At 41.5% G+C, this 26,363-nt stretch overlaps 1 protein-coding gene across 1 annotated transcript; it reads right to left on the bottom strand.

Annotated features, from left to right (window-relative positions):
• Positions 1 to 655: 655 nt before the first annotated feature.
• EDNRB (endothelin receptor type B) lies at positions 656 to 14,171 on the bottom strand (the record flags this gene model as incomplete). The annotated part of the gene is made up of 7 exons (XM_082003024.1): positions 656 to 787; positions 2,189 to 2,297; positions 2,866 to 2,999; positions 3,957 to 4,106; positions 4,490 to 4,694; positions 4,863 to 4,975; positions 13,698 to 14,171. The coding sequence occupies 7 exons, from the start codon at positions 14,169 to 14,171 to the stop codon at positions 656 to 658; spliced, it is 1,317 nt and encodes a 438-aa protein (XP_081859150.1).
• Positions 14,172 to 26,363: the final 12,192 nt, after the last annotated feature.

Here is a 26,363-nt window from a genome sequence, read left to right as displayed (position 1 = left end):
GTGCTGCCAAATGCACTGAACACGCACAGTGGTTACAAAATGGTATTTATAGAGGCTTTGGGAGGTTCCTTCTAACAATAACATGTAAAAGCAATCATCAGAGTGAAATGCACTTTCAATTTGACTGGATCCTTTAACAGTTTCATTAGCTACCTCTATAATACCCCGATAAAAATTCTACTTTTTTACCTTTAAACTTCTATTACAAAGTATTTCATGTTTTATTAAAAAAAAAAAAACACAGTAATGATGGTGGTTAATCTGCTTTATAAAAGATAATACATTGTTATATATAATAATGGCTTTGATCCAATTAGCATTATATTATACTGCTTCGTAATTACTGTGACTTCAGTTCCTACAACTGTTACAGCGAACACAAATGATCGTTTAATGTACAGGAAGTGGGGATCATTTGGAAGTGTTGATTCAGAAGTGCTAACAATGACTTGTTCTTTCCATAAATGACGATTTTATAAATGTCTGTGATTTTCAATGTGACACAGCTTTGGGGCAATTTTTTTTTTACATTCTTTTTTTGTGCAAACACAAAACTAGATTTTTCTAAACGTTACCATCTCGTTAAAAGTAATTGCCACTTTTACTTAGAAAGGCACCAGCATTAATGTAAGAGAATATACCTTCTGTGCTTGTTTTATGAAGAGCTGTACTTGTTACTGGAGCGGAAATTATCATATCCGTGATCATTAGCTTTGAACTTTAAACAGGACTGCCTTTCCTCCAGGGACAACAGATCTTTGGATTGGCACCAGCAACACAAGCATGACTGTTAAAATAAAAGGAATAAACATTTTACATCATTTTGTTTAGCACACGTGGCAAAACGCACTGAAAAGCTGCCCTTCTTCAGTTGTGCAGTAGGAAATGGCAAACGTGCAAGCTGCTAGTTTGGGGTTACAGAGTAAACAAAGAAACGAGGTTAAGCTCTGCATTGCTCAAATGGCCACTAAACTACTGGGATGGCCCATTAGCAACCGGAGTGCTGGAGGGCAAGAGGAGTTATGTTGAGTTATATGTAATAATGGCCACACACATACCACTGCGAGTCTGGTCTGCAACTCTAAATGCATCTGAAAGTAAAACTATGACTCCTGGTTGTCCTTTCTCTGATAATCTTCCGTGAAAAAATGTATGCACGGTGAGCTATGCTTCTAAGCAAGATGCTGCTATTTAGTTGTTCTTTTTGAGGGAAGAGAACTAAGTAGAAGAATGGTGAAAAGCTCTTATGTGCTCTCAGCTCCAGTCACTCTTTCAGGGAGCCAGCAATGGAGACAGGGAAGATGAGGCTGACACTAAAGCCTCTGCAACATGTGCTCTCACAATTATTTGGGAAATACCCTGACACCGCTAGATGTAGAGCTGACTGGCTTCTGACTGGAAGATATGGCCAGAAAGGAATTTACACAGCCAGGCAATAAGCCTAGCAGTGGCCAACGGTTAAATGCTTGGCAAGGAAAAAAAAAAATCTAAGTATTTGTGGTAAGCGATGTAAGAACCCTGATACACTGCCTTAAGACAGGAAGGGACCACAAAAAAGCCCAAATCTGGACATTTTCTGAGCAGACATGAAGGCTGAAGGACTGATGGGCTCCAATCCACATGCGATCCAGAGCCTCGAATCCTGCGTGGCGAGCAAGTGCCCAGGACTATTCACTCAAACCACGGCAAAACTACGAACGGGCCTGTCTCATAGAATGTTGGCTTTGGAAAGGGACGAGCGGATACTCGCACCCTGTGCCTTACATAACTGCCTACTGATTTAAGCACTCGGTCAGGATGGGGGGGACCGGGGCCAGCGCCCTCCCCCGTTGCGTTGCAGAGGATATGGCGACGTGAATCTCTGCAGTGCGGCCCGACTCTGCTTTGTCAGTGCTCTCAAAGTGGCTGGGTGCCAGCTCCAGTCAGGAAGTGATGTAGCACTGATTAGCATGGTGCCAAGAGGTTTTATTGTACTCTCCTCTCTTTTGGTTTCTCTTTTTGTCCCCACGAATCCCTAATTCCTTTCTATGTAGCTTCAGCAGGAAAGGGAGAGAACACCTACCATAACCCAGTTAAAATAGAAAGTAAAATTTAACGACCATTTAAAACACTTTGTACATGTCAAGGAATTAATTCTACTGCTGACATCATCTTTTAAGCAGAGGAGCAGCTCCCAACAGACTCTTACCTTAAAGCAGTTTTGGAATCTTTTGCTCACCAAATACAGAGCTATTGGATTGATGCAGGAATTCAGTGAAGCCATGTTAATACCAATGTAGTCCATCACAAGAAAAAAGCTGTGTGGAAATTAAAGTAAGTGAGACACTTCTTATTTTTTCTGGCAAGGCTTAGCAGAGCTTTACAACTATGAAAACTGGACTCAGCTTCACTCAACCAAGACTAACTATTAAATGTAATAGCAAAGTGGCTTATATTAACAGGATTAACTCATGGAGGTAACAATTGTGTTCAATAATAAACTTTGAATCAGTAGACCATTCTCATGAAAGTGATTTCAGAAGATCCAACCACCTTAACTTGTGGGAGGACACTTTCACGAGGTTTTCTTCACAGATTTAATCCTAGCTGTTCTGTTGAAAGGGAAAACGGGAACAGGAATTCCCCCTCCACCCTCGTAACGGCGCAAGACAGTAGGACAGTCCCAAAAGGATCAGGAGGAAGAAAGTGCAAACAGGGGGATTCCTCATAATTTTCTGACTCTGCTACTGGAGTGAAACCAGAGTGTCCTGGATGAAGAAGCTGGGAGAACTTCAGGAACACAGAGTAAGCTGCTTCATTAGGAAATCCAAATATCCTTATGGAGAACGTCAGCAGCATACAGGCATTTTATTTTTGCAGACTCACCTTAAAAGTTCACATCTGTTGGGGTCCTTCTGATCATAAATAGTGAGTTTCAATATTCTGCTTAAGTGAAGCGGGAGCCAACACAAGGCAAAAACAAGTACCAGACAGAACACGGTTTTGGCCACCTCACGTCTCTGAAAAAGAAAATTGGACAGAATAGTGGTATAGTTTCTGTCTCTCTCTCTCCTGATTGTTGTCGTCTTCTAATATCCAAATATTTGATAAACAAAATAAAACCCCTATCAAAATAGGAGTTAGGAGAACATCAAATACCTTATTTTCTTCGAATATGTACTTGATTTTTTCTATTATTTCAGATGTCTTGCACTGATTCTCTATATCTCTAATTTTTAAAAGTATGAGTAATAATATGAAAAATCAAGGACATGAAAACAGTCACTTAAATTAAAATGAAGAACATATTTGTCTCCCCAATCACTTTCAAGCACCAGCTCGTTTTCATTTGCATTTTCTTGTGCTTTGATCTCAGGTCTTATTTTAAATGCCCCAGGAGATTTCAATTCCAGCTTTAACAAGGTAAGAGGAAAGGAGCACAAATATACATTACAGTACAAATGTAGTTTAATTCTAGTGACATATGATGTTTGTGTCTGGTGCACTACTAAGTACTAGTGTTTTGGAATGTGTTTTGTTCTGCTAACATATACTGCTAACCTCACTATGGTTCAGCATGAAATTGTTTCAAATTAGTTAACAATTTTATAGCACCAGCTTCTAGATGACGGCACAACTTCAGTTTTCATTACAAAATATCCATCTTCCATTATTGTAAAGAAGAAATAAAAACCTGAAGGATTAACACCAAACAAGAAAAAAACAGTTTTGTGATTGTCAGTTAAAATCTTAGGTTTCTGACATATATATACACACACACATATATATATATTATCTGAGTTCAGCAGCACCACTGTTAGGAAACGTCTCCCTACTACTAATCTTGAAGTCATCATACAAGAACAGAATCATGATGTGGCATGCAAAGGTAAATTTTTGTAAAGGTATTACTGTCAGTAAAGGTATTATTGTCATCCTCTCTACAGTCAGCAGAGTTGTCAGAGAGAAATTTTTACCTGTTTTAAGTGGTCATTTAAAGCAATCTGCATCCCACTTTTCTTTCGTAACATCTCACAGGTCATGAGAGTATAGAAAAATGCTGTGATAGCCAGTGGCAAACAGAAGTAAAAGCTAAACAGCCACCAGTCTTTAGCTTGCTTGTAAAACTAGAAGGAAAACAAAAGCAAAAACATTGTTAGGAGTTGAATACTGAGCATTTTGGAAAGTATCCTATAACTCACTGCTCAATCTGTCCTGAAAAGCATCTCTGTAAGGTATATATTACAGATGAGAAAACAGGACAAGACAGTAACATGCCCAAAGCCCATAAAGAGACAAAAGTTTCTGAATGCTCTTCTTTTAACTGATACACTTCAGAAATTCGTTAGCATTTCATTGGTTGGACTTGATGATCTTAAAGGTCTTTTCCAATCTTAATGATTCTGTGATTCACCTATATTTCACACACACTTGTGCATGTTACAATCCACACAGCACTGAGAAGATCCAAGGAACTGCTCCAGAGATTTTATGAATGTCAGTGTCTTACCATCATGAAGGATGTTTTCTGTGTGGGGTGAAGCAGGCAGATTCTCAGATCCTTTCCTCTGTACTCCATCGTAATCATGTCAAAAGCAATAGCTTCTGGAACAGCCAATATCACTGATATAACCCAGATGAGTACAATTTCAACAGCCGTCCACTTTGGCACTCCAATACCTTTAATGCGACTCCAAGAAGCAACTGCTCGGTACCTGAAGCAACAGCACACATTTGCAAATTAAAAATATGAGAAAACCCACCTGGTTTAACTGGCTTAAACTCAGCTTATTCATATTATATCAGCTGAGTGGAAAGGCGAATTTGAGCCAATGCTCGTACTGGAAAGAAATTACAGAGTTTGATGAAAAAATGTGTCTCACCTATCTATACTTAGGGCACACAAACTCAACACTGTGATGCCCACTGATGCTTTTTGAATGAAGGGTACTAATTTGCACATTTCAACACCGAATGGCCAGTCCTCTGCAAGCAGCTGTGAAAAGAAAACAACAATCAGAAACGAACCATTTTTAAAAAAATATTTCCCAAAGCTGAAATATGGACTTTTGTCCTGATTGCTTTTCTTTTCCACCATGTAAAACTTTGACAAGAAGAACCTTTTCACAAGGGAGTCTCCAAGGTGTACGTCCTAAAAACTAGGCAGTAGCTTCGCAGTCACTCCCTGGCTGTGAGATATGCTAAAGGCTTAGTAAAGATATGATAAAGGCTTAGTCCTGACTTCTTAAATCCTGCAAACTCCACTCATTTTGCTTCTAACTTCACCACCCGAGTGTTTATGGCAAAAAATGACTGAGCAGGTGAGGATTTCCCTCATCTTTGTATTGGCTTTATGTGCCTCGAGTATTCATTGCTTTTCTTGTATGTTCCAAGCAACTCTCCGTTTGCTAGAAACACAGAAAATTATTTGAGGCTGATCAGAACAGGGACAAAGCCAAGAAGTGCACATCTGGGGTGGGGTTTGTTTGAAGCTTGGCGTCTAGGCCCACTCCATCAGCTGAGAAGTCAGGCAACACTGGAGAGAAATGCATCTCATAGTTGTTAGCTGACCATCTGATAACGAAAGACGGGGCCCACTGGACACTCAGGGAGCCTAAATAGCTAGTTTGATCTAAATGTTTCGCAGCAGTTAAAGACAGGTCACTGTCACTCACTGAAGATCTTTATTCACCAGTTTTCCAGTGATTCTGTATTACAATACCAAAAGGACTATCTGCACATTGAGCTTACCTACAAGTGCTACGGAATAAAGAAAACAGCACAATGAATTTCAGGTTGGGTCCATCGCACTTTGGGTCATACACTTTAACGCAAATCTTCTGCCACATCCCCAGCAGTACATTTTAGCTGATTTAGGGGACAGGGCTTACTGGACACAGAAAGCACCTTCCTCACAGCTGATGCTATGAACTCTTTGCCTCATAGCTTCAGTTTAGAAACATTTAATCTTTGTACTCTGCTGTGAGCTGCTCTAATGGCTCAAATACACCACAGCAGCAGCCAAATATTCCAGTTTGTCATAAAAACAAGACTCTCCAGAATAGAGGTTATGCCAAGAAATAGTCGCAATCGTTATATACAAAAGTAAACTTTCTGAGTTTCTGTAATTAGTTGCATTATCTAAGCCCATCTCTGTTTTTCATAACTTTCTTCAAATGAGGCCTTTTGGATCTGTTGCAGATAGAGGGCTACAAATGTAAAAGGAGAGGAAAGAAGAATGATAACTACCCGAAAGAGATTGCAAAATCTTTCCCTCAGTTCAGGTCTCCTCAGGCATCTTACGAGGGCTACAAAACGTAAAAGGAGGGGAAAGAAGAATGGTAATTAACTAAAAGAGATTGCAAGATGCTTTCCCTCGGCTCAGGTCTCCTCAGACATCTCATTTAACATGTAAGAAAATAAGAAGTAGATCACAATATTGTATAGATTCTGCTGGGGCCCAAAATGATTGAAGATAGCCACAGAGTTGCCTGCTCATGTCGGTTTGGTTCAGCAAAGTCCTTAAGCACAGATACATGTGCATCTAAGGATAAACAGTTACATGGTCCACAACAGTTTTTTAAAAGCCCTGATAAAATTTAAGTATCGTTTTATTTTAACACAAAGGAAGTTACATATTTCATGACCACGTGCTTTTGGAAATCCCTATAAAATGCCCACCGATATTTTCAGATAGCAGAATACCTTCAAAAATCCGCTTTAGTCTGTGCTGAAATGGGATCTTCAAAAGAACAGCAGTAGGAAAACTGTAACGTGGGCCAGCTTTGATCTATTTCTTCAATGATCTACTTAAGTAAGACAGAGAATAATGCTTCTGTAGAAATGAAGCAGAAAAATAAAACCTAAGGATTTATGTTTCTTGAGAATTTTATGGAAAGTAATAAAGCAGAGGAAGTAGGGATGAGGTTGTAATAACCAGACAGTATCTTTTGCTCATGTGATATGGGAAAATAACTCAGTCTGTAATTAAAGTATTTTCAGTAAAGCCTCTCCCTGAGACTTCTTTTGAATTGCTGTAAGGGGGTGATAGTAACAAACTACTATTAAAATTGCAATGTGAATAATTACATGTGTTCTAAATGTACACTCTACAGAACCAAATGACACCTGGACTAATTTAATTTATATCAATCAGGCAGTGAACCTCCAGCCTGCCACACCTAGTTGCTATAGAAACCAAGGACTGGGTAGCAAGTACATTGTATACTTGTTTACAGTATCTATTGTATATTGTATATGTGTATATATTAAACCAGAGATGACTCATTAAAAAAGCACTTCAAAAGTAAAATATTTTTTCTTCATTGAACTAAAATTCAGAACTTGGGTCAAATTTCTGTTGGCAGATTCTGTTGAAGACTTTTAGTTACAACTAGCTGGTGTACGTGCAAGACATTCCCTGTCTCTCTTTCCTAAAATCACAACGGTTCAGACGCACGTCGGAGATTTCCCCGAACTCTCAGGTGCAGACAGTCACACCTGTGCTCCAAGCTGGCTGGATTTGAGCCAGCTCCAGTTTGGGAGCCATATGGCTGGATTGTAATGGGGCTGCACACAAGTGAATGTGGGCTCCTGAGAGAAAGGGTGCACTAGCTTGGATTTAACTTAACATCAAAATGTTACTTGCATTCAGCCAGCTTAAATCAGGGGCAGAACGGACACACAGCTGTCTGCACTGGATTGCAAAAGCATGTCCTTTATCTCTTGCAGCTGATGCATTGTGAAATTTGAGCATTTTAATGCATGAGCCACAAGTTTCTCTATCACAGTATTGCAAGTGGCTAATGATATGCTTTGCAGCAAAAGCTTGAAAACATTAAAAAAGTAAAAGGAAATAAGTAGAATGTTTTAATTGCTGAACTATGCTTCCTTGATGTTTCTGTTTGTCCTCTATATTGCCTTCTCCTCAATACACTGCCTTAAAGTACAATGAAAATCCACTGTAAAGGATTCAGGAGCATCATACTTGTGGACAAGAGCAATGATTATTCTTGGTGAAGTATAGATGTAGTCTAATGCAATTTTGCATAGGTACAATGAGTTTCTTATGATTCACAATAGGGTTATCTGTACAAAGACTGCCATTTTACAAATGATAAATGACTTAGAGCCATGACATACTGTCAAGTGGCAGCAAAGACAAAAATAAGTATGTTGCATTTTCATCAGTAAAATACCAAGAGAAGTCTACCACTGGCTGTATTCTGAGTAACATTTTCCGATGTGTTATAGTCAATTATTTCACATGGGCAAAGTTTTAACTGCTAAGCCACAGAAATGCGTTGAAGATGAAATGAAATAGAATGAAACGGAAGGGAACGCATTGCAGAATGAAGTGAAATCCTACTTAAAAGAACCAATATGTTTGATGCACTTTCTCAGACCAGACACGGATCTGAGCCTAAACTGATGTGAAAGCTGCACAGCTATGAAAGTAGCCCCTAGAGATGATGTGACTCAGAGACACCCCTGTGAATTACAGTTCCTGCCGTGCTTCCTCTTGGTTGTTTAGAAACAGAAAGCTGTTCATAATCTGCTGCTGGAATACACCAGCATGCGAGTACGATAACGCTGCTCTCGATGGCTCAGCTGCTGTGGCCACCAGCCGGAAGGCTGATGCCACGGCTCCAACCCACAACTGTTGACCTTCTGCAGTCGGGCCGGAAGCAGCAGCAAAGCGTGCCCTTATTTACATCAGTGTCCCAGTCCTGAGCAATGAATGCACACAGAAACGCGGAGCAGCAATTCGTTCTTCCTCCTGGCTGTGCGTTCGCAAGCAAGTCTCGTCCGCAGGACGACAGGACTCAGAATTGCAGTTACAGGGGAAATCAGATATGCAATGGTACATCTGATTCACAAGCAACATTTTTTTAATATATCTGTGAAATGACTGGCAGATTTTCACCTGATACTTTTGAGATGGTGCGGATTTTTCAGTATTTCCTAGGAGCAAGCATTTTTCAAAACAGGAAGTTTGCCCAGGAAATTAAGCCTGTGGTCAGGGATGAGTCAGACAACATTACAAAACTTACTAATATTTAACAATAATTATGATATTGAGGGTGGTGATCTTCCCTCTAGACAAGAAAATGTATTTCCCACTTCCTAGTTAAGCTAAGAATGTTTTACTGATCTATCCAATAAACAGTGTAAATCTTGATATGAGGCATGCAATTAGTTTCTTTTCCTGGGTCTTTGTTAGCAACTTCTGCTTAGAAACTTCACTTTAAAAAAAATATTTAATTAAGATAAAGTAATATCATACAGACATCTTGAAAATTACAGAAAGTTCATAAAGTGATGTCAAAGTGAAAAATTTCTGCAATTTGCCAATCCTAGTGAAAGGACTGCGCCAAAAGTAACCATTAAGAAAACCATGCTGCGGTCAGATTGAGAAGCATAAACACAGGGTAGAACCAAAAAAAAAAAAAAAAAAAAAAAAAAGAATACTTGTTTTGCAATTTGTCACATGCATCTTTTACGTGAATGTATACATAACAAATGTATACATAATGGAAAAAACTACTCTAAATTTACAAATCTATACTGACATCATCCAACATATTTCAGTTTGGAGATCCATGATGAAGACTATGTATATGCACTTTTAACAACATACAGACAGTTCCACTACCTCATAGGTTAGACTTCAGAGTAGATTGTTCCCATCTATCTACAGAACAAAGTTACCCCATTGCCTGTAGAGCCTAGACAGGTTCCTCCACTGGACAATTCAGATCTTTTCTAAGTGCCTATAAGACGCATTTGTTGACTGTAAAGAGTTTCTAAGCAAAACAGACTTCTAGCCTAATATAGTCAGAGAGCAATAAAATTTGCGTGAGAAATTCTGAGATGAACTTTGCAAGACCTCAAGTAGGTGGTTCAGATGTTGAAAGACAGGAAATAATGCATTTCTCCAAAAAAAATGGCCGTTGCCTTTAACACCAGAAGGACGAGTGGCCAAAAGTTGTAATATGGAATAGTAACAATGTTTTCTAAAGACAAGTCCCTTGACTTTTTTTGAAAGTTAGGAGAAGGTTGGCTTTACAATGGTGCATGCCCTATAAGTACTTGCATTACAAGAGTTAGTAAGGTCATCACAAAGACATTTCTATGGAAATCCTGCCCTTTTTTAGAGGCCAGCTGGATTAGCAAAGGGACTAGTTTGCATCCGCATGGAATATGCAGTCCCTAATCTGGCCTTTCTTATATTTCCAGTGATTGATAACACTATATAATGTTAAATACATATTTTATGTAATCCCTAAAATACATTACTGAAAAAAAATCATTGTCTACAAAGCTAACTTTGGTCTTTGACCATTGGCTTGGATGAAGACCAATTTTTCTTCCTTCCCAGGAATTTTTTTTCTCTGCTCTTCTATTGTGCTCTGAGATAAAGGAACCTGTGACAGCATTTCCAGGTATATATTCTTCCTCAATCATTTTTGTCATAGCAAATTGATAGAGTTCAGAAAGTCAGAGTGTGCAGAGGATAGGTTGTTCCCCCTGTTAAAAATCCATTGGAACATGACAATAAATTGGATTTCATATAAGAGAATAAATATTACAAAATGACAGATGTTGTCTACATATGTTATCATAGTATTTGATTACGGCCTTTTTAAGTCTATGTTCTTATCTCATTAGACATATATGCATGAGAGGCAGAGCTAATACAAGTTTAGAATTTCCAATCCTGATGTTGTTTCTGTGTCTTAGATGTGAGAGTTACCAACTTTATTGATTTGGGAAAATGAGTGTAAGCCTGCAGAACTGCAGACCTGCATCCTGACGTTCACAAGCTGCCATGGTCTTGTCTTCCAAAGATTTAAGTGCAGAGAATGACATAAAAATCTCACTGACCACCTACTCTATCCTTCTGTTCCTTATGTTCCCACCTTTAATTGCTGTTTGTGGCCTCAAATTAACAAAGACATGCTTACTTAATCTGTTTAGTGAAGCAGTTGACCAGGCATAGCACCAACTTCACATCCGATTAGTAGCAATTCTGCGAAGTATCAACACTGACACAACGTTCTGTACTGCAGAATGATTGTCTCAGACTTTTCTCTACTTCTCATTCTGCAGTTCTGGGGGTACAGCCAAGGCCAGATTGTTTACCAGAGCCCTCAACACTGAAAAGGTCTTCCAGGTTCTGCTTGCTGGAACTGAATGCCCCTCAAGCCCTCATTTCATACCCAGTTTCCTGGCTGGGTGACAGATTCCAACATTTTCCATTTTCTACTGAACGTATTGATCAATATTCAAATTTATCAAGTGCAGTGGACTAATTAACATCTTTCACATAGGACTGCATTTGCCTCACAACCTAGATAACACCTGGCTTTCTTTAGATATCCTCAATTTAGGACATGTAAACTTGCATTTGTGTATTTTTTCAGCTATTTACATATTCACTTAACTTAAATAGCCACAGGGGACATCTTTTGCAGTTATCACTTTTAATACCTAATAAAATGCTGCTCCTAGCGCACATTCTTCTTCTCTCTTGTGGGTCTGTCTGGAAAGCATTCACAGACGCTTTCACACTTTCTACTACAAGTGTTGTTGAGTAAACTGCTGGCATTTTATTAACATGAGAAATTCTCTCACATTCTTTTTGACGCAGCTGTCTAACCGAGGATCTGGTAGCAATTTTGAAGATCTGTTTCATCCAGTTTAAAATTGTTTAAAATTGCAACTCACGGCTATTAAGTATACTTGATTTACAAACCAAACCTTTGCTAATCTTTTTCCCACACTGCTGTGTGATTATAGCCAGCTTTTGATTGCATTACTGTATTCTCCCTCATAACGTTGCTCTCCAGGTGGAATTAAATGGGATCTAGAGTTGATGAAAAGTTATCAACTCAAGCCTCACTCAGACTCTTAATTTTGATTACATAACGCAGTGTCTTAAGTTTTGCTTGTTGTTTTTTTTAAACTCAGATTATTCAAAAGTCCTGTTTTAAAATAGCAAATATTTCACTCAATATTGTAAGGGAAAACAGAAATTTATTATGGGCTCTTCATTAAGATGAGTAGCAGCATGACAGATTTAGCACCTGAGAGCTATTGCTTAGCTCCTAGCATTATCAACAACACAACAAAAATCCTGGATTAGCAGTTGGTACAATATTTATCAATTTTCAATCTGACCTTTTATTCCTGCTCCAACCTATTCATAATGATATACTTGATGACATTCAATCAAGATAAGGACTGCAGTATGTTATTGCATATTATTTAATTTTGAAATAGTGTCATTGAGATTGCAAAGTCTTGTACTGAGCAGCTGTTTTTTATTTAATCTTTTTTATTTTTTCTGAGAACAGATAAAAAAAATCTTTTTCTTCAGTATCTTTTTTATGAAAATACAGACTTTTTCAAAACCACTTTAAGTATTTTGTTTCATAAATTCCACTCTCACTCAGAAGAGTACATGTCCCTCACAAGAACTACGATAAATGTATAGTATGGAAAATACTGAAACTCCAAATTGAAGAACTCTTGTGTAATCCAAATTATCCAGCTCATGAATTTAACGCAGTTATGATGTTCCCTGCTTTGTAATACTTCAGTACTTTACAAGGATAACGATACAGGGTTCTCGCATTTCAGCAGCTTCTGGGAGTAATCACTATGGATACAGAAGACTGAATTCAAACCCCATCCTTTCAACCTGGTTTTCCAAGGCTGGAAACCCCTCAAGTTTACAAACATACGTATGAAGTGAGGAGAAGGAATAGATGAAGGCTCTCATGCTCACTTCATGCAGTAGCTGATGGGTGCTCAGGCACCCAGACTGTAAAAGCTCCAGGCAGAAGATGCCTCGTTATTTCCAGCATCCCTCCCAAGAGTGCTGACTGTAACTAGAGGCTGGATTCAACTGCCCAACGAATTCTTAAGGACAAATGGACTGCGCAAGCTGGGTAGACGAGACTAAGGTTGGCCTCCTTCCGTGGCAAGTCTTATCACGTCAAAGGGCAGAGTAAAGAAGGTGCAAGAGCAGCAGGTGTGGCTTACTCCCTCTCGGCTGCCCATGCTGCAACACTGGCCAACGGGGGGAAAGAGATCACAGCTCAGGAGAGCATCATGCCTCACAACTGTTGGACGTCTAAAACTAATTACAAATCGCTCAGTATGAATGAGCTCGGTTCCTCCTGAAAAAGCGCCCATGCCACCAGCGACTGTACGGACCCATGGGAACTATATGACTAAGGTTGCCCCAGCTCTGCAGGAGGGACCGAGTGGTACCCACCCCACAGGAGAGGGTCTTCTGTGCCTCCTCCTCCATTCCTCGGGGGAAAGGAAGGGAAGTCATGAACCCACTGCACATTTATCTATTGCATTTATTTCCTTATCCCTGGGACAGCACCTGTTGCCAGATGACTTTCAGAGCCTGGCGACCTCCAGCCGCACACTTCTGCCCCATTCCCAGTCCCTGGACTGGGGCACGCAGGAGGTGCCATGTGGGACAACAAGGACAACATCTCACCAGAATACCGCCTTTCGGCAGGTTTTTGGCATAAGGCCTAGCCGCCGGGTGTCTCCCTGTCAGAAATGGGGCGCGTTCCCGCCCCCAGCAGCCACGGTTGGTGCTGGGGTATCTGCCGGGGGCCGTCGGGGAGCCCCGAAGAGAGGCCGCCGCACCCCTGCGCCCGCTCCCAGACCCATCCCCGGCTCCCTCTCACCTTGTAGACGTTAATGGGGATGTCGATGATGATGTGAAGCAGGTCGCCCAGGGCCAGGCTGGCGATGAGGATGTTGGGGCCATTCCTCATGCACTTGTTCTTGTAGATGATGCGCAAGAGCGTGGAGTTGCCGATGATGCCCAGGACGAAGACGAGGCAGGACACCACCGTGTTGATGTACTTGAAAGTCTCCTTGATCTCCGTTTGCCCGGTGCACATGGGGGGCGAGGCCGAGCGCGGCCGTCCGCCAGCCGCCCCCCCGCCCTTGGGCAGCGCGGCCGGGCGGGAGGCGTTGGGCGCGGCGCCCCGCAGCGCGGGGGTCCCGGCCGTCGAGGGGGCGGCCTCGGCCGCCGCCGGCGGGCCCTGCCTGCCCGGTCCCGGCGGGCGCAGGGACCCGTGGCTCTCGGCGGCGACGCGGCAGCCGAGGAGCAGGAGGAGGAGGGCGGGCAGCCGCCACGGCCGGGCAGCGGGCATGGCGCTGAGGCACGGCCGATCCCCTGCCGGGCGCCCGCCGCCGTCAGCGCCGACCTGCGCGGAGAGAGGGGACAGGGCGTCAGCTGCGGGGACACCGCACCCCGCCGGTCGCCGCCGTCGCTCCCGCCGCCCGCGGACGGAGCCGGGGCGCTGCCTGCCACAGGACGGGGACGGGCGGCGGTGCCGGCGGTGCAGGCTGCAGAGCAGCCGCCGGGGCGAGAACCTGCGCGGCGGCTGGGGCGACAAGTCCCGGCCGGCCGGACCTGCTCGGCGTCGCCCCGCTCTGCCCCTCGCTCCTCTCCCGCTCACCTCGCCAAGCGGAGCCCAGCCGATCCTCCCCGCCCGCCGCCTGCGGGGCTCTGCCTGCCGAGCGAGGGAAACGCGCTCCGCCGGCTGCCGCCTCCCGGGGCCGGGGGCCGGCTGCCGCCTCCCGGGGCCGGCTGCCGCCGCTCGCCGGCGATGAGCGCCCGCGGCTGCGGAGGCGAGAGGGACAGGGGCTTGCGGCAAGGAGCCGGCGGCAATCAGCCGCGCACCAAACCCCGAAGCTAAAGCCGCGCCAGCCGGCCAGGGCCCCCCCCTTTTCTAAAACATTCAACCGCATCTGGCCCATCAGTCACGGCCAGACCCCACCCGTGCCCCCGCCCCGCGGGGCCGCCGCCGAGCCCAGCCCAGCCCCTCGGCCCGTCGGCCCCGCCGTGCCTCCCCGCCGCCGCTCTCAGGGGTCCCCCCCCGGCCGAAGCGCTCCGTACCTCGGCACTTACCAGGCGATGGGCCCCTTTTGCAGTCCGCCTGCCTCCTCGTGTACCAGGTTGACTGTGGCAACCTAAAGAAGTAATTTTTGCGGGTTTGGAAAGTATTTGTCAGATCAGAGAGGTCGTTACACGAGGTTTTGGCATTGTTAGGGGACGCCTGCGGGGAGGAAGAGGGCTTTTCCCCGCTGTCCTCTGCGACGCCCGTTCCCAGTCCCCCTCCGCATTTTATTCCCCCGTGCAGGCAGCCCCCTTACACACCCAGAGTGCCCAAAATGCTGGAGCAGCTGCTTGTGCGACGCGTACGAGATTAGTGCCACGTTTTAAAGCGCTTCACAACCCGGGGTACCTTGTATGTTCTTTTTTTTTATATATATCAGAACTTGTGTTTTGACTGTTCTGAAAGCCGCAGTGATCCAGCTGGGTTGTCTGGTTGCCGCTTTGGGCAGCCTTCGCAATGCGTCTGATCTCGGCGAGATCGTTCCAGTCGTTGCGCCCTTCAGTGAAGCGTAAGGAAAGGAGCAAAGAGATTTGTATGGGGTTTTGTAGAGACTGAGAACAGCCTCTGAAGGTTGGGAACAAACGCACGTCTAACTGAAAAAGAGTTGGATTTAAAGCTGTTTTCCAGCATCTCTCTGTACACCTCCCTGATATATATATATACTTTTTTTTTTAAGCATGCTGGAAGGTGAATTGTATGCAGAACATGAATGTGCAAACACCTTATTACAGAGGTGACACAGTCACCTACATTATTGACATACCCGTAGAGGAAAACACTGAAAACCAATGTTTCCTTCAAACCGCTCCCCAAAATTTCTGGTCTGATCTATGTCATCTTTCCCGCATCTCCTGCTAACATCTGGAGCTACTGTAGTGGACAGCCTTTTCCTGTCCTCATTTCACTCCCTTTTCACATCTCCATCTTTGTTTAAAAGTCTGTTGTGTCAAGCACCTTTCCCATTTAATCGTTCTTGATTAAGAATCACTAGCACACTCATTTTTCTTCCCTGTTTTATATTGCAGTATTTGCGAAATAAAGGCACCAAGAGTAACTTCTAAATCATATGAAGGTAGCTGGAGGTTGATTGCACTCCATCTGGAGGACTGATCTTTTCAAGTTCCGGCTTTTTCAGGTCGTGTTTTGCAGCAGGATCCATTTTGTAGCACCAGGGCTGATTCTTCTCCCAATGACAGAAGTGTGAACATTGAATTAACCCGATGGTATTCTGAGCCCTGGGGACTTTTCAGTTTTCACTTCTACATTTTCTCCATTTCCATATCATTCATAAGTGAGCAATGTTTTGCTAAATCCTGTATTGATTTTTGTTAGAAACTCTTACCAATTAACATGGCATTAACTTTTATCTTGAAATGCTCTTTACTTGTAAGGTTACTTGCTAAGTCTCGAATGTTTCTACGCTGGTCCTGACCATCGAGAAATAGATTGCGACTACATTGAGATGTATTTGCTAATGTTTTTGTTAGTGCAACTCCACAAGATATGTTTGGTAGCAACACCTTTGCTGCCACTTATTTCAGTTTCAGAAATTTTAGTAATAGCATTAGTATATACAGAACTCTGGGCAGCTGTTGATACCTTAAGCAGAATTACTCTGCAGTATTACACAAAATGGGTCTATGTGACAAAGCATCTAAACTGTTTCTGGATGCCAGCAGTTTGTTTGGACTGGTTATTTTCATAATTACTGTTGGTTATGATGAACAATCTATAATGAAAAAATTGACTTGGTCATCAGAAATGATGGTATAGTCAAGGAAATACAGCTAGCTAAATTTACCACCCTTTTTGTTTCTATTCTGGTTTTTCAGAGATTAGAATATTTGAGAAATGAAAATGAGCATATGCTGTGGTACAAGTCTGCTTTAATTAATGAAAAAGCAAAGGAAAACAGTTTCACAGAAATTGATGTAAGGATTAAGATAATACTCTACTAAACGACTAACAAGGATAATCTAGATTGCAACAAGAGAAAACCATCTGTAAATATAATAGACTGGTGCCCCTTAAGTGGCCTCTGCTAATTAAGCTATAAAATAAATTCCCTAGTGAACTGTATGGAATTCATGTATAAGATTATGCAAACTGCTGCTAGTATATCTGGCTTTTTTTTTTTCTAGAAAGCAGAAATTCTTCTTGTCCTATGGAAAGTTCACTTTTGTATGAAACAGGGAAAGTTGGACCTCCATCTGAAAGATCCTCCAGACTGTCTGACACTCATTTTATTATGTTCTGCACTTCCACTGCGTTTCACCCCACTGGCTATTAACAATTACATGTATTGTAGCTGGTGACTATTTTAATTATGTCAGATACAACATTTCCATCAACGATTGATAATGCTGACTTTTTTTTGCCTTTGGAGTGTCATACAGAAAGTAAATAGACTGAGTAACTTGTAATCAACACCAGAATGATTTTTAAGAACAGAAAGACTTTAAAAATTATTACATTATATGCAGTATAAATCATGACAAGTGATGATGATTATGGCATCAGAAAGCCTTTTCATTAACAAGCTCATGAGACACACTGCAGGATTGTATATTTTAATTCATATTATACTTACTGAATGAATGGAAATTTTGTCACGAGCTTGCAAGGTACTTCTGCAAATCTCATTAATTTTATGGTGATGTTGTTCAGTGACTCAGTAACCTTCGAAATCTGCCCCATCAGGCCTGCTTTTCTTTTTATTGAGTCTGGTGGAAATTTGCCTACTAACTTGGGGCAAGCGTGGCATGAATAGAAAGAATAGCTGTCTCAGTGTGAACCATGCATTAGATGCATGAAGTGTATTAAAGTCAGAAAATAGTTTTCTGTGTTTTAGAAGTTACCACAGAAACATTACCAATGGCAATTTTAAAGGAATAAATGTACGTTGAGACACCGAGAAATTAAAATATTGCAATTTTGTAACAGCACATTTATATACTGGACAGATGATATAGAAGAATGACATTATGTCTCTTTTTTTTCCCCTAGTCTAAATCTATGCAAAAATATGACATTCTTTCTTTTTAATCTGATGTGTGGCTATGCTTTGTTACTTCTTCTACAAAGCTAAGCAACTTCTATAAATTATAGTGTTGGCTGTCAACTGCAGGGTATTGATGTTACACCTAATTTTTGAAGCAGAATATTTATTTTATCTCAAAAGCTTATAATAAAACAATAACAGTAGATATCACAAATGGAACATGAAGTTTGCATGCAGATACCTGTTTTAATGTTGATTACATTGTAAATGTTTACATATTTTATCTTAAAACAGTAAGATGCAGAACAATGAAAGACAATAAAATTTGTACTAAGAAGAAAACATGTCTGTCTCTTGCAGTCCTTATTTATATGATTTATAGATGGAAGAAAGTTCAAGCCTTTAAGTCAGACTGGTTGCTAACTGAAATTTTGTTTTTCTGTCTAACTCTAAGTTTAAAAATAATATGCCACTTAATAAAACTTATTTCCATCATCCTTCCTATTCAGCATCAGCAAAGGAAATCACAAGGTAATTAAAGTTCTGAATTAACATAGCAACATGTAATTAACTTGAGGTATAAAATAACACCGAATCACTGTCTTTTAAGGGAGAAGCTACTGAAATGGGTTTCAGAATGTAGCTGCAGGTTCGAATGAGCAGCATTTCTGATTTATTTCCGTACTACTTCGATAGAATAAAGGTGACCAAGTTTACTTTTAAATTCCAGTTGTAGTAGAAGTTTGAATCAGAATCTCCCAGGAAGCTTAGATAAGATCAGTTGTTTAAAAAAAAAAAAAAAGTAAATATTTCAGCTGCTGGGAAATGTATGCATTTGTACAAAGGAGGTGATAACTGACCATTACATTGTTTATGTTGTTGCACAGAAACTGTTCCAGGCAAGCCTTTCAAGTCTGGATTAAATTCATTTCCAGACAAAATGTCTGACCTCAGCAAGAGGTGCAGTGATTCACCCATCCATGTTTTTCTGCAAGTGTGGCCATGTAATAGAAACACAGCGTTCATCTGGATAGAATGAACCCACCACCACGAACTGACTTTAAATTGCACTGATAAGCTGTACACTGATAAAACCATTCAGTTAAAAATCACTAGAATAAAGAAATCCATGCTGTGAAATAAAAGAGGGCGGGGGAGAGATCTCAGGTGCTAGACACCTGGCTGTCCACAGGCTCCTTGTTTGCCTCATGTTTGGCTCTGTGCAGGATCTTTCCAACTAGCTCCAGATGAAATCTATTACTGTGGGGTCAGCCCTAGGTAGTGGCGATGAAAGCCAGTCCTTGCCACGAGTCACCGGGGCTCCTTCTGGGCAGTAACACGGCTGCACTTCCTAACAACTAAAATAATCCTTGGGCTCCTCTGCCCAGGTTGGAGAGGGAGACACTTCCATTTCTAAGACAATAGGTCTTCCCTCGAGGGGACTTGATGATCTTAAGGGTCTTCAAAAACTAAATGACTCTATCATTCTATGACTTTCACCAAACTGCACTGACAGAATGCAGTAATTATTTACCGAGGGAAATAAGCAAGAGTCAGTGTTTAGATGCCATATACCCCAAGAGGTAGGAGTACTGTTTAAGTGGATGACTGGAAGCTGTTCAAATGCTCATAGAGACCTAGAAGAGGCTTTCTACAGATATACATCATGTCCTTGGGCTCTAAGTTTTTCTCTTATAAGACATAAAAAGATCTTATATGTGCAAATATGTCCTCATTGATCCGACCTTTGAAGAAGCTCTTCACTTTTATTTCAAACAAATGTTGGACTGTGGATGAAAACAGTGCTTGGCCATTTCCTCAGTTTTGGATGTTGTCCATGGAAATAGCTGAGTAGCTTGTCAGCTCTCAATGTGGAAAAGGTCAGAGCACTCTTCTGCGGGTCAGCAAAGACTGAAGCTGGTTGATACCTTTTAGGAAGCTCCTAACATAGGAGCTGACATAGCTCCTAACATTGATACCTAGGAAGCTCTTGTGTTGGTCCTACTGGACACCACATTTTTGGTAGGAGGTATTTGGAAGACCCAGTTCTAGTGACCTGAAATCACACTTTTTCAAATCAGTACATCTGCTTGATGAGATGGCTATTTAACTATATTTTTCATGGTACTGCTGAAGGATTTGTATTCTACATAGACATTCTGTAGTTACTATAGAGACATGTCTTCTCAGGACCTCATCAAACACAATCCTTAATATATTGAAAACAGGCATGTGTTATTGTTATCTTGTACATTTTGCAGCAAAATCTAGCCTCCACCAACTAAAAAAATGTGGTCATGGAGTAACACAACTTCTCCCTTTACATGGTAAAGGCTCAAACAATGAATGTCAGTTTTACATACATCTATATTTAGTGCTAGAGGATCATACGCTGTTAGCCAAGGGAAAACAGGAATTCTGTCTTCAGATGTTGTTTTGTTTATAGAAGGTGGCCTCTGGAAGAAGCCTTAAAATCTGACTTTGTTATTGAGATTACCAAGATGTTTCTGGCTTCAGAATCTTTCCTTCCATTCCAAACATGTTTTACATTACTTTGACACACTGGGGAATCTGGGCTTAAAGGGCAAAGTGGGTTCTTTTGCTCAGCTGCATGACCACTATTAAAATAAACCTTTAACATAATCCGTACAGGTATTGACTTGCAACCTCCAAGTCATCCATAAAAGACAGACAACTCTGTGGCTACACAGTGGACTCTTCTTTAGTTCGCTGTCCTTTCCCAAGTGCATTGGAGTTGTTTTGTCTTTATGGAATACATTTTAGTTTCTATATGCTGTGATTTTGTGTGACATCTTCTCCTGCTGTCTCTGGTCCTTCAGTTGAGTAGATTTCGTACGATCATCACTACTCTTTACAGAATCACATAATAGTTGAGGTTGGAAGGCACCTCTGGAGGTCATCTGGTCCACTCCCCTGCTCAAACAGGGCCACCTACAGCTGGTTGCCCAGAACTGTGTCCAGACAGCTTTTTTAATATCTCCAAGGATGGAGACTCCACAACCTCTGTGGGCAAACTGTGCCAGTGCTCAGTCACCCTTACATTAAAAAAGTATTTCCTGATGTTCAGACAGCACCTTCTGTGTTTCAGTTTGTGCCCATTGCCTCTTGTCCTGTCACTGGACACCACTGAAAAAAGCCTGGCTCCATCTTCTTTGCACCCTCCCTTCAGGTATTTATATACATTAATAAGATCCCCTGAGCCTTCTCTTTGCTATTATAAACAGACCCAGCTCTTTCAAACTGTCCTCATAGGAGAGGTGCTCCAAACCTTAATCATCTTTGTGGCCCTTTGCTGGAATCTCTCCAGTAACTCCATATCTCTTTGACACTGAGGAGCCCAGAACTCTTGTACCCACCTTGCACAGATCTGTGCTCTGTGACACCCACTCCACTTGCAGCCATTAACAGAACATCACCTTTCTTGTTTCTGAGTCTACAGATCTACAATAAGCCTCTGTAGATGCTCTAGTAGCCTGGTTACGTATTTGTTCTCAGATCAAGCCACCATTCTCCAAAGTGGACCTCTTTGCTCCTAACAGCAGTCTATTTTTTATCTCCAGGAAATGGAGTATTCTTGTTTCAAGAGGAACCCTCCAAAGTTACTTCCTGCTCAAAAATATATTTTGATTTCTCTAGGGAAAAGTACTCCTTAACTTGTTTTTATCTATCTCCTCATCCTTGACCTTTAGGTATTATTTTTTCCATGACCTTCCTTTCATGACCCTTACTTCTTTCTCTGCTTTGCTAGAGAAGAGTACCTACATCTTTTTCTCTTAAGTTTCCAGGCCAGCAAAATCATATTCTCCCCAACATCAGTCAGAAATGAACTCCTAACAACTCCTCCAACCACTTGTTTAAGCTGGAGACTTTCTGCTATGGGCATTCATTTTTTTCCGGTAAGATTCCCTATTATGGCACTATCTCAGTGCAAACTTAATTTTTCCCTAGTTTGCATGGGGTGCAAATGTAATCTTCTAGGTTCTGCTCTGTCTCCTTTCCTTTGTTAAGTGTTCTCTAAAATTACTTTCTTCACTTTTCCTTGATCTTTTTGGCTTTTTCATCCAGGCTTTGAGATCCTGCTTCTGGCATATCTCTTCCTGTAATATCTCATGTACTTTCTGTAGCCTTGACCTCATCTATTGAAATATTTCCATAGAAGAACTTGAACTTCACTGGAAGCCACAGCCACAGAATACTGTTTTTTCTCAGAGCAACCCTCTGGTTTCTTCTCCAACTGTCCTACTTCAAAACTTCTGAATATGACATTCATGTATTACAAGGCCCAGAGAGACCTCCATATTCACAGATTCACAGGCCAACAGCATGATCCAGATATCTGTTCTGACAAAACTGATATTCAAACACTGCTGCTGTCCTCTCACCTACCCTTCATAGATTAAATTTGCTGACCTCTCCTCTACTGTTTCATTTTTTACCTCTGGAAACTTAACCTTGCTCTTTTTCTGTTTGCAGAGGGTTATACCTTCTCTGAGTCCTTCATAAATCCAGTATCTTATGGACATATTTATAATCTTTTCAGCATAACTGAATAAGGCCTGTGATTCTGTAGTAAGTAGGCAGAATATAGTGGCTTTAATTCTGTGCTGAAATTTCAGCTGTAGCTTCCAGAAAGACTATAAAACAAGGTGAGAAGGAAAGCTTGTTCCAAACTTAGCTGCAGTCTGCATAGGTCTATCTTGGCCAGTAGGTTGAGGGAGGTGATTCTGCCCCTCTGCTCTGCTCTAGTGAGACCCCACCTGGGGTCCTGCATCCCGCTCTGGAGCCCTCAGCACAGGAAAGACATCAACCTGTTGGAGAGTGTCCAGAGGAGGGCCACAAAAATGGTCAGAGGGCTGAAACACACCTATGAGGACAGGCTGAGAGAGTTGGGGTTGTTCAGCCTGGAGAAGAGAAGGCTGGGGGAGACCTTGTTGCAGCCTTTTACTACTTAAGAAGATGTTATAAGAAAGATGGGGACAGACTTTTTAGCCTGTCATGATAGGATGAGGGGTGATGGTTTTAAACTAAAAGAGGGTAGATTTAGACTAGATCTAAGGAAGAAATTTTTGACAATGAGGGTGGTGAAACAGTGGCACAGATTGCCTAGAGTGGTGGTAGATGCCCCATCCCTGGAAACATCCCAGGTCAGGTAGGACTGGGCTCTAAGCAACCTGCTGTAGTGGAAGATGTCCCTGTTCATTGCTGGGGAGTTGGACTAGATGACCTTGAAAGGTCCCTTCCAACCCAAACTATTTTTTCTATGATTCTGTGATCTTGCTAAATACTCTTTGTAAGCAGGGAATAAATTCTCCAGGGTTTTTCACCTTCAGATACTGAGAATGTCCTTAAAATTCATAGATATTCAGCATCTTTAAGAACGACAAGTATATATTGTGGTTTTCAAGATTCTTCTGCCTTGCATTATTCTCACCATTCCTGGTTTGTATTGCTCATTTCTCATTCTCCACTATGCCAGTGTCCTGATGGCCTACAAACCCAATTCTAGTACACCTTTGTCTTCCTGTGTTCATTAATCTGCACAGCAGATCAAATGAATTTACTCCCATGCTCCATGTCCCTCTTCATTGCTGTTTTACATTCATATGCAATTGTCTTTTAGAATGGGACCACATTAAATGTGCAAAGCTAGCTGAACAGAAATTCACAGCATTGTATTATCTTATGTTAGCTGGAGTGTGCATCTGTTTTGGGTTAACAAACGCAGCTCTGGGTACTTTTTGGAAGCATCTTTAACCCTCTGAAAACTCAGTCTATGGCCATTTCTACATTTTTTTGTTTCTAGTCAGGGCTGAAATTATGCAGTAACTGTCTTTCACTTGGTTCCTTCTCATTTATACTTCTGGTTAGAATTAGAGGAAGAAAATGAAATGACAATGAAAAAAGAAAATGGAAATATTGCAGCTTCCAAAAGGGTCATTCTAATTTGGGTGAAATGTCAAAGAGGGTTTCATTATATCTGAACCATTTCCCGTAATTCTCTTCATTGTCAGCAGAATAAACTTGCTCCTATTATGCTAAAAATAAAGTACCAAAATTGTATTTTTAGATTAAATATAAGAGAATGATGACCCATTAGCCCATGTTCTCACTAAATATGCCTTGCCTGCCTACTCTAATGACGTGAATGAGTATCACTCCTTCCTCTATTTTAGACACAGAATGCCCTTGCAAACAAGATACTTTATTTAGTGGGAATTTCCTGGTTAAATACACGTTACATCCCTCAGACATGATTCCTATACATTTAGACTGATGCAACCCTTCCTTTGAATCACTTGACTGAAATGCACATTTCTTTCATAGTTGTGTTATGCCAGAAGTCCAGGTCCAAAGAGCACAAATCCATGAGAATTAGGGCAAAGAAGATAAGATGCCATAACATTTAAGAATGCAATTGTAATTTTCTCTGCTGTATGATAGTTTTAGTAGTAACATCCAATTTGCCAAAAGTATCTTGTCAGTACAAATGTAACAATGTTAAAATTAATTCCTACTAAATTTAAACCCCTTTTATGGACTGGTAAGTGCAGAGGGGCAGATTTATTGCTGCTTATTGATGGTTAGAAGACAGTTGGGGTTAGTTAACACTGTTATACTTCAGACCAGCAATAAGCCTGCCAATGTAGCTCTGTGTTTGCCCTCACTGTTAAAAAAAGATACAGTCCACTCCTTTTCTCATAATTCCTTTTGCAGTTGCTATTTTAAGTAACCCCTTTGCCCCTTTTAACATTTTAAACCCCAACAGGCTCAGGAGGTGAAACATTAAACTGGTATATATATTTCTTGCATCTGGAATAAAAAGGAAGGGAACAGATAGAGAAATGGATTCCTTCCCTAACTTTTTCATGTTAGCTGAAAATGTGTAATCAGTGGTTCCTAGCACTTAACAGCAGCTGAGTGATGAATATGTTCTTAAGAACGTAAGTCAACCATCATTTCTGAGGGCTTCACGTTCCACTTAGTGCCTCCCCCTTGGCGGGTGATTTGCTTCAGGAGCGTGCCAGTCTGTTAAACATCATGAACAGTTATGGATCTAAACATTAGTGTGCAAGAGCAAGATTTGGCAAACAGGAAAAAGAAATTCTATGTGTTTTTTATTAACTGACAGATGGGTTAAATTCACCACTCTTCAGAGAACACCCCCACAGCAGTGTGGTTATGTCTGTGCCAGCTAGTGCTGGCCTAGATAATGCCTGGGTGTGTTATGGGGATAATGCATGATCGAGACTCTTCCACTAAGAAATCTGGACACAGCCACCTTGTTTTGGTGTGTGGGGGGTGGGGGGTGGGGGAAGGGAGAGTGTTTATACGTTCAAGTAAGTTATACCATGCCACTGATCCTCGGGTCCCTGGCTAATCCTATTTACTGATACAGACATATCCTGCAAGTTCCAGGGAGGGCTTGAAGACAGTGTTATGGTGGACCTTGGAGCTGCCTTCTGCACAGGGAGGAATGACATGCAGCTAGTGAGCCACTCACCTCAAACGTAAGCAGGGCCCTCACAGAGTCACAGCTGTATCCACTTGTAATGCAGATAGTGGAGAAGATGAGCAGCGGATGGGAAAGGGTCATCTGGCAAAACTATTGAGCATTTCAGCCTGAACTGTAAGGGAAATGGCAGCTGTGGAACAGGGAAGGAAAAAAGCCTATCCCTTTTTAAAGCGAGCTGGAGAGCTATCTAAATAGCTTAATGAGTCTCTGCAGGTTGGCCATAGGATGTCTGTGGAGTGCTGTGTTGTGTTTCAAAGAGTCTGATGCAAATGAGACCTTCAGCAATGACTAGGCAATGGTGAATGGATTCTGGCTAAATGGAGCTCTGTTTTTCCAGATCTCCTTGTTTATCCACAAGAAGTGTGCTGGAGGCTGTACTCTGCATGAGAGTAATTTCTGAGCTAGGCATCTGAATGATAGATGTTAAACCTGAAATATCTTTTATAAGATTTATTTGCATGAATGAAATCAGTTGTCTCTGAAGGTGATTAATCGCATCTGGACATTAGGGCATAAGATTGCTCAGAGGATTTGTCTTCTGGGTAATCTACTATTCTCTCTCCTTTGAGTCTGGTGAGAGTATAGTGGCTAGCTCAAGATTTCATTTTCAAGCTTCTAGATGTTTAAAACTAGATGAGATGAACCTCAGCATCTGAATTGTAGCTGGAAGAAGGATTAGGATAGAACAAAAAAGTTTTCCTACATCTGTTTGTTGCGTTCCTTCAGATTCCTCATCTTTCTCTGTGTCTTGTCACATAAATTTTACATCCACTCAAGGTCAGATGATGTCATCCTCTTTTATCATTTATTCCTCTTCTTAACATCTGTTTTCTAATCAACTAATTCCCCATGTATAACTTTAGTCACCATTTAAGCCACCAGTAAATTCAGATCACTTTTTCTAGAC

This window comes from Phaethon aethereus, assembly GCF_964289735.1.
Source record: "Phaethon aethereus genome assembly, chromosome: 1".
Classification (NCBI taxonomy): domain Eukaryota; kingdom Metazoa; phylum Chordata; class Aves; order Phaethontiformes; family Phaethontidae; genus Phaethon; species Phaethon aethereus.
Note: the sequence above shows the minus strand (reverse complement) of the source record. Positions and strands in the feature narration are given on the sequence as shown.